We start from the raw sequence: 9632 nt of genomic DNA, 5'->3' as shown, positions 1-9632 counted from the left end.
ACATATTAAGATACATGAATAAATATCACCATATTTGATTGATTCTTGCAATAATCGTTGAGATCTACAAGAATCCGCTCTGATACCACTTGTTAGGAAGAAAATCGAAATGACGAATACGGAATATGAAGAACAATCATGAATCAATCACAATAAACTTGCAAGTAATTTGTCAAAGGTTTTGTATATTATTGATTTCGAATTGAACGTACAAAGAAATCTTTATTGGAAAAATCTTACATTACAAGCTAAGCTAATGACTATATATAGGGAATATAAATCATTTACCAAAAACACAAAACCATAAATAGTCTTCCATAATCAACCATAAATTCCAAATCAGTTTGAATATCTCAAATACTCAACAAGTTCTATGAGTCTACGACTTAATTTACCAATTTATGTAAATCACTAGCATATGTAGTACTCCCATGCCATCACAATACATACACACTAACAACCAATGAGTAAGGTGTATTTACCTTAATCATTACATTTCCCAAACTGTGTGAAATAAATTTATGGTGTCCTATATTATAGTATTGATTTTTAATCTTCTGCTTGGTCAACAATTCAATTTACACACTTAAGTAATAATCCCACTTTAAGTCCCTAATTTCCATAACCTATGACAATAATAACATTCTAATATTTATAATCTTAGTTAAATGCTAAGACTTTAAAGGCAAGAAAATTATACCTCAGACAAGAAAGTTGCCATGCTGCCACGATATAGTATTTCTTCTTTCTTAATCTATCGTCTGCACCAAGGGTCACTAATGTCTTCCATTTTACCTCACCGGAGTTGGGATTCATGAAAATATGAACTAGATAAAGGATTGAAGAAACATTCACTCACATGTCTATCTCTAGGAGCTCGTTGGAGCTATCTAATCATGTCATTGGTGACCATCAGCAAACCAAGCACTCCATTGTAACCCACATCGCGGGAATGTAAGGTATTATCACCGAAGAACTAGTACAAACAGAACATATGCAAAATCACCCCCATATATACATTGATCCATATTATCCTCCCTTTTTCTCCATGGTTTCTCATAGTTCCAGATCTAAACCTTCGATATAGCTCTTTATCATCCCATTCATGAGATTTCTCTTTCCTCTTGATCCTCGTATATGTTGTGCAACCTTACAACCATGATGTTTCAATACATAGGTATATATATATATATATATATATATATATATATATATATATATATATGTATATGTATATGTATATGTATATATATATGGAAATGATCAAATGAGAACACCTAAAAGGTTGAGAACGCGAGAACAGTTCTGAACCAATCAAAAGATAAGGGCATATAGGTAAACTGTCATTTAATTAAATGAGATTTTTCTAAATTTTTAGGATTCTAATTGACTGTTATCAAAAAAATATTTTTTCCCATTTTCTTTATATCATTAATGAAAGAGAAAAAAAAAGCTATCAATTTAAAATGATTTATCTTGCTTTACGTGATTATTGTCCATAAATGAATAAATATCAAACTAATTTATTGAGTATACAATTGATTAAAAATATATAACAGTTAACCAATTTTGTAATTTAATTTTGTCAAATAGTATCATATTCATAACTAAAAATGTCATGACTGGATTTGTCTTTTTTTTTTTTTTTGTTCATGAATTGATATAAAAAAATGTTTAAGAATTCATCATTTCGTTGCAAATGAATACGCTTTTTATTACAATCATAAATGAATACAACTCTAATCATACATGAATAAATTTACAAGAATACAAAAAACATCTAAATTCCTATATTTTCAGTAGTTATATTCATATAAGATTATAATGTGAATCATAGATGAATTACTACAACATTGTTTTTTTCTTCATATTTTCTTGCTGCTATCATACATATATAAACGAAGAGGGATGCCCTTGATCCTGCTATCAATTTCCATGCTTTAAGGTTATCCTTATTAAAAACATCAAGCTCTAAATTACACCTATTCAAAATATAAATCATTAAGATATGAAATCATGTAATTATAATATACTTATATTCATTGATGTTTAACTACAAATGAGACATTTGACATTGTATTCATATTAGATTACAAGTGAAACATTATCTAAAAAACATTGTTCTAATCATTAATAATTAATCAATCTGTAATACTGATTCACATCTATTACCCTCGTTTTCTTTTTCCTTGTTCTTTTTCAAATGAATCAACCAAAACAAAAACCAAACATGTTTTTACCCTTCTTCTTCCTTCCTATGAAGTTACACGCAAGAAAACTTTTTGTAAACCCATCGGTCTCTATTGGAAAATCAAAGCCAAACACCCATCATTAAGCCCCATTGATTTACAGTCAAATTAAAAGTAAAAGAAAAAAAGCGTTACCCGGTGAACTGCCCTTGTCGTGACCCATCGATTTCTGTTGATAGATCGTTGTTACTGCCTGTTTCTTCGTCCCCTCGGACCTTCCTCTTCTTCTATCGAGCACCACGGCGAAAACCCTCGTCGGAGCTGCTGTTTCCGTTTGCCTTGCTCCATCGGGCCAAATGTTCTCCTCCCCTTCGCATATGCTACCAGAATCGAAGGAGAAGTAGCCAAAAACTGCTTGAGCAGCCCTTGTTGCACCTACCGAGACCAATGATGATGGGAACAGATCTTCGTGGTGGGTTGTACGTGATGCCCAGATCGATGATGGCGTGAGTTTTAGGAAACCCTAAAAAGAAGAGGTGGAAATATGTACACGATAGATTAAATGAAATATATGAACGGGTAAGAAATTATAGGAGATAGTAAAGTTGAAATTCCTGTTATGTCCTTCTAACCATTTAAAAGTTACATTTTAATGCCAACTGTTTAAGAATTTTTCATAAATCCCCCTTTTAATAATGACCTTAGATTTAAGTATTTAAATGATCCAAATTTGTTATCACGTTTTCAACCTTTTTAGTGTTCTCATTTAATCTTTTGTTCATTCCACAAGGTGTAGGTTTAAATTCAATGTTATACTTATTATCCTTCAGGTTTTGTCAATTGATCACAATATACCCTCTCACTTGCATATAAATTAAACTAAACCCTCAAATATATGTATTTTATGTTAATTAACTATTATATGACCTTTTTAACTGATAAAATTCTAAATAATCTCTATTTCTAATAATTTAATTATCCTAATATTTATATTTCTGTTTTTTAAATAACTAAACAGAAAACAGGATGTTACAAGTAATGACTGTAGATATTTATCACTCGTATATATATATATATATATATATATATATATATATATATATATATATATATATATATATATATATATATATATATATCGCTTTGAGAATTAACAGTTATAGTACTATAGGTATGCTAAGTGTTCAAACTTAGATATTGAATAGTGTCTTACTATAAAGCCCTTAACTAATGTACGTAAATCCCCCGATTTATTTTGTACGTGGATAAGTACTCGGGACGTAAGAGATTGAAAAGCACTAACTTATATGACGATAAGTCACTAGATGAAAAGATTTATGTTTCAATAAGTTTACAAAAGCCAAGTATGATTGATAAGTAGATATGTAAAAGTGTAATAAGTACATGTATAAACTCCATGATATAATAATTATAACTTGTATAAAAATGTATTTAAACACATACACACACAAACACACTCTCACACACATACACACACACACACACACACACATATATATATATATATATATATATATATATATATATGTGTGTGTGTGTGAAAGACAAAACATGAAAATTAATCTAGAATGTCGATTATGTCCCTGTTTTAAAAAAATTATAGAAAAATAATCAGGAGTAGTAATTAGGTTCCATAAACTCTCCAGGTTTAGAACATGAGTCTACTTCGTCCCTAATTTTTGCATTGACCTGACATAAACCCTAACTAAGGTGTAAATGATCGGTTTTTCATACTGGTCCATAAAGGACTTCAATGATATGCACTTTTGCAAAAATCATAATAAATTGTATAAAATTCTTTTGAATGTGTATGAGTAGTAATTGAAAATGTATCAATCTTGCTAGATGCATACAAAACAGTTTTGCAAATCATAGGGTTTAAAATGGGAAAAACAAGTCTTGAATGGACCACAAATTTTCACATAAAATCATAGCATTTTGTAGTATGTTTTCAAGAGTGTTTTTGCACAAACGAAATATTTGAGGACATGTATTACCCCTCCCCCTGGAAATATGTAAAAACTATAAAACAGTTCCGTTAGCACTCATCTTAATGTGTGATTGTTCGGTTTTGACTCGAGAATGTGATTTGATCTTCAGGAAGCACTGCGGAGGTGACACGATCTAATTATTGGATTAGTGTCTAAGTCCATAACTATTTTGGTATGTACTTGACCCGATGGTGCATGGTCCTTTTGGGTTGCCTTCACCAAAGCAACTTGATTGGAGAAATAAATAAAGAGAGAGAGGTTATTATGATTTATTAATATGTTATAAGAATAATATATTAAAGGAGAAATCATATTTGCTTAATTAATATTGGTCAATAATTAATTAGGAATTAATTTTGTGATCAAGTGTAATTAATTAAACTAGAGGGGATGATTTGTAATTATGTGATAGTTACAAAATAAGGTAAGGATTATCTTATTATTAGGTTGGACGAATTTAAGGTGATAAGGCCTTAGAATTCGACTATGATAAGGATTCAAGGATTATCTTATGGGTTGCTTTGTGGATAAGCAACTAGATAAGGATAATGACTGAAACCCTATCTCTACACCTATATAAAGGCCCTAAGGCTCATGAATTCGTGTATCCCTTCCCAAGAAGTCCTAAGGACGAATTCTATCCTCTCTCTTCTCTCTTTATACCTTCTCCATTTGCTCTTGGTGTTTGTAAGCCATTAGAGGAGTGACACTTGTGACTCTAAGCATTCCAAAGTCAATTCAAGGTGGAATTAGGATTGTTATTGCTATATAACAATCAAGGTATGTTCTTAAACCTTATTATATGTTAATATCGTTTTCCATATGCTAGTATTAGGGTTTGAAGTCTTGGATTCAAAGCATGTATAATAGAGAAACCTAGATCCAAGCATTAGGGTTTGTATGAGCACATAGGATGTCTTATGACCAAAACCCATCACTAATAACAATCTTTCGAACCGATTTTGGACTTAAAATACTTCACATAAAACAATAAAATTGAGACTAGGACTTAGGAAACACACCAAAAAAACAAATAGAAACACAAGGTCGCACAAGGTGGTGGTGGCTGAAGGTGGTGATGGCAATGGTGGGGCTGTTTTCTAGCAGCCTTGTTACCTCGCTTTGTCTCCTATTTTGGTAGCGAACGAAAAGGGAAGAGGGGAGGATGAAAAGGCAGGTGGTAGGGGATGTTTTGTTTACCTTTGTTTTTTTTGTTCTCTTTTATAGCTGAAATTTCAAGTGGTAGATATCTTGGAAAATGGAAGGGCATTAATGACCATTCAATTCTAAAGATTTGATGGAACGATTCTTTATCAACTTTCTGAAAAAGCTGCACTCATGTCACTGTTTAAACTATTTTCTTGTTTAACTAACTCAATTGTTTGCATTCTTATATTGTTTATTAAATTGTACCATTCTTTTTTAAAAGGAATATGATGATGGAAACTCTAAGCCTAGTATGCAACTGTTGACACATCATTATCCCTAGAAGTATGTTGTTGTATGTGACTAAATCTCTTTAAGTTTCTCATCAGCGAGACCATCTGTTGAGAACATTAAGTCTCCCACTCATTCTGACTGTCTAGCATTGTTTAAACTTTCAAAGTGAGATTGTCTGGTCCTAATCAGAAAAATTATTATAGGCTTGGGTGTTTATTTTCTTTGTTAATCATCTCGCACCTGACCCTGTCGCTGGAAGCATGCTTGTCATATCCATCAAGTCTCATGTTCTGCTGAAACATTGAGCAAAACCCAATGGCTTACCTTGATTGCATAGTCATAAGCATAAGAAATACTTGTTTGATCCTTAAATGACACAGGGTTATTCATGTCCCTAACCTCCTAGACTGAGGTATGACATGATACCATTATGAATTAATGGTGAATCTTTGATTCTAGATTGCAACTTACTCTATGATATGAAAGTTTAAACCACTTCTTATTGATGAGTTAAACTGTTAATGATCCATGCTCTAAGTCTTCTAATATAGAACTTGATGATTCACTATGTAAAACCACACACTAATAAAAGTTTGAAATTCTGTGTCGATGGTTATACTATGTACCGTAGGCTATCATATGTACCAATCCATTCTTGCCCTTATATTATTCTTTAAAGTTTTATCATTCAACATAATGTACCATATACTGATAAGGACTTCGTGCCGATTCCTTAGGATGATCCTTAGGAATGTATGAACGAGGAATAGTTGATTCTTAGGGTAGATCCTTAAGAATAAAGCAGATAATAGGGATGGGTAATTGGATTGATTGTTTGATTGTTTGAAAATAATAATTATATTATTGTGGGTTGAAAACCCTATGTACTCACCAGGTTTCCCAACCTGACCCACTCAGTTTATTTATATCACAGGTGTTGATATGAAGTCACATTACACTGAGAGATTTAAAGAGATGTAGATCACTAGTGTAAATAAATGTAAGTTCTGTTTATGCTTATGTTTCTGTATTAACGATGACATCCCAAATGTTTTAAAAATGAACAAAATACGTTTCTTCGAAAATGTGTTAAAAACGTATTTATCATGTTTTTTTGGGAACAAATTCCGCAACATTTTTATTAAAAGAAGTACTCTGATTTTTATAAAACATAAACAAAAATCGGTCTTTTCTGGCCGTGAAAATGGGGATGTCATACCTAGCGTACTACCAAACTCTCAAACTTAACTTCAAACAACCATAATTTCTTCGTTTCAACTTTATTTTCGACGTTCTTTATATGTATGAAAATGTATTGAAGAACCCCACAATTCTATCTAATTACTTTTAACTTAAAACATACCGAACTAAAATCTTTATTCCAAGAAAGTAGTCTTAACCAGCACTTTTTCCGTTTATCGTTTGACTCCAAAACACAAACCAATGGCTCAGATTGTATAATCAATATTATCAACGTCCAATAAAGTCTAAGCCCGAAGTCTTTACTTCATCTATTTATTATCTATAATCCCGAAATAAAAAACTTCTCTAAACAAAATATTACATCTAATTATATAAATCATGTCATGGCCACACTTTCTAACCCACAAACCCACAACTTGTAACACTATTGCCCCTCTGGTTGTTGTGTTTGGGTTGAAAATGGGTTCAAAAATGCCCCTTTTGAATCCCATAAAGAAAGGGGAAGTGATTCGTACACAACAATTTTTTACCATATACAACAATTTATGCATTATTAAGTTGTACTGTATAACATTTTAAAGCACTAATTGTTGTGTATTAAGAAAAATTGTTGTGTACAAATCATCCCTGAAGAAAGTTATAGCATGATTTGTCACTGTAAACGGTATGTAGACGATGTGTTTTGGTTATTTTTGTAATGAAAGCATGTGCTACTTTTTTTAACAACCATGGCTAATTTGGTAAATCTTGCGAGTAACAATACCCAATAATCAGGGAACAGATGAGACTGACATTTCACATTTGCTTGGACGAAAATTAATGATATGACGTAAATATCCCGCATCTTGCCACGGTTCACGATCATTCTTCCACCATGGAGACGTGGTTCATCATCGTCGTTTCACTCTGCGTTGCCGCCCTTATCAGGTCCCTTCTCTTCCGCCGGAGCGACGCCGACGGCAAGAAGCTACCACCAGGGCCCTCTCTCATATCCTCCAACTTCATACTGCTAACCAATTCCCTCTCGGAATTAGAACCCATTCTCAGAAAATTCAAGTCCAAGTATGGACCACTCATCACTCTTTCCATCGGTTCTCGTCCTTCCATCTTCGTCGGAAACCACTCCCTCGCCCACCAAGTCCTCATCCAGAAGGGCGCTGTCTTCTCCGACCGCCCTAGAACACTCGCCGTACGTAACATCTCCTCATCCGCCTACGGCCCTACTTGGAGGGTCCTCCGTCGAAATCTTGCCTCCGAAGTCCTACACCCCTCCCGTGTGAAGTCCTACTCCTGGGCTCGTAAGTGGGTCCTTCAGATACTTCTTGGTCGCCTCCGGGAGCAAAAGGAGGCCGCCGGAATCAAGGTGATTGATCATTTTACATACGCCATGTTCTGTCTGTTGGTACTTATGTGTTTTGGAGAGAAACTTGACGAGAATCGTATCAATGAAATCGCAACCGTACAGCGCCGGTTGCTGTTGTTAGTCGGCTCCGGTCGTTTTAACGTACTGGGTATTTTTCCAAGATTAGGGAAGATATTGTTTAGAAACAGATGGAAACAGCTCTTGCAAATACGCGAAGATCAAGAACAAGTGCTGATTCCACATATTAAATCTCGAATCGAAAGTGCTAATTCCGAACCACAATCAGTTGGAGACGAACGAATCGTGGCGTATGTCGACACACTGGTTAATATACAGCTTCCAGAGGAAGAAGCCAACAATGAAAATGGCGGAAAGCTGACTCAGAAAGAGATGGTGAGTATGTGTGGCGAGTTTCTTAACGCCGGCACAGACACCACCTCTACTGCTCTACAATGGATCATGGCCAATCTCGTGAAGCATCCTGAAATTCAGAGCAAGCTATATAATGAAATCATTTCAGTCGTCGGACCACCACCTCCACCGCCGCCACCAGGGGTAGAACTAGAATCTGTTATAAACGAAGAGGACTTAAAGAAGATGCCATACCTGAAAGCGGTGGTTCTTGAAGCGTTGAGGAGACACCCACCAGGGCATTTCGTGTTGCCCCATAGGGTCACAAAGGAGATGGAGGTGCAAGGGTTTACGATTCCACAGGGTGCCACCATTAATTTCATGGTGGCTGAGATGGGTTTGGATCCAACGGTCTGGGATAATCCCATGGAGTTCAAACCAGAGAGGTTCATCAATGGTGATTTCGATATAACTGGAAGCAAAGGGATAAAGATGATGCCATTTGGTGCAGGAAGGAGGATATGTCCCGGCTCTGATTTGGCTCTGCTTCATTTGGAATATTTTGTTGCCAATTTGATTTGGTATTTCCATTGGAGTCCTCCTGATGGTTGTCATGTTGATCTCTCTGAGAAGGTGGAGTTCACCATTGTCATGAAAAAACCTCTGCAAGCACGAGTCTCTTCAAGGACAGAAAACGCAACATCTTGAGTTTGATTATTCAATACATGCATAAATCGTAGTATGTCCAAATTGCACACAAATAAGAACCACTTTAATCTGCATGTATGAATTTGTCCCTATTCAATCCTTTTAATATTGGAAAAGTCATCTGCATTTATGACTATGCTTCTACAGTAGATATTACTCAACCCTGTTATGTCTGTGATTGTATGATTGTATCTTTTGCCCATTATGTTTAATATTGATTAGTTTTCGTTAAAAAGAGTATTATTCAACTATCATGTAAAATCAATGGAAGGCAATACCAAACTGGATATTAGATATAGCATATGTTATCACTATGTTGGCCAATACACTCACTCTTGGCTATGAATATTGGAATGGTGTTAATTA

General features: G+C 34.3%; 1 protein-coding gene across 1 annotated transcript; it reads left to right on the top strand.

Annotated features, from left to right (window-relative positions):
• Positions 1-7632: 7632 nt before the first annotated feature.
• On the top strand, positions 7633-9402 carry LOC145041464 (cytochrome P450 89A2-like). The gene has a single exon (XM_078989540.1). It carries the CDS (start codon positions 7719-7721, stop codon positions 9264-9266), a length of 1548 nt encoding a protein of 515 aa, XP_078845666.1. The 5' UTR covers positions 7633-7718; the 3' UTR covers positions 9267-9402.
• Positions 9403-9632: the final 230 nt, after the last annotated feature.

The sequence above is a fragment of the Lactuca saligna genome, chromosome 4 (genome assembly GCF_052625555.1).
Source record: "Lactuca saligna cultivar CGN05327 chromosome 4, ASM5262555v1, whole genome shotgun sequence".
Classification (NCBI taxonomy): domain Eukaryota; kingdom Viridiplantae; phylum Streptophyta; class Magnoliopsida; order Asterales; family Asteraceae; genus Lactuca; species Lactuca saligna.
Note: the sequence above shows the minus strand (reverse complement) of the source record. Positions and strands in the feature narration are given on the sequence as shown.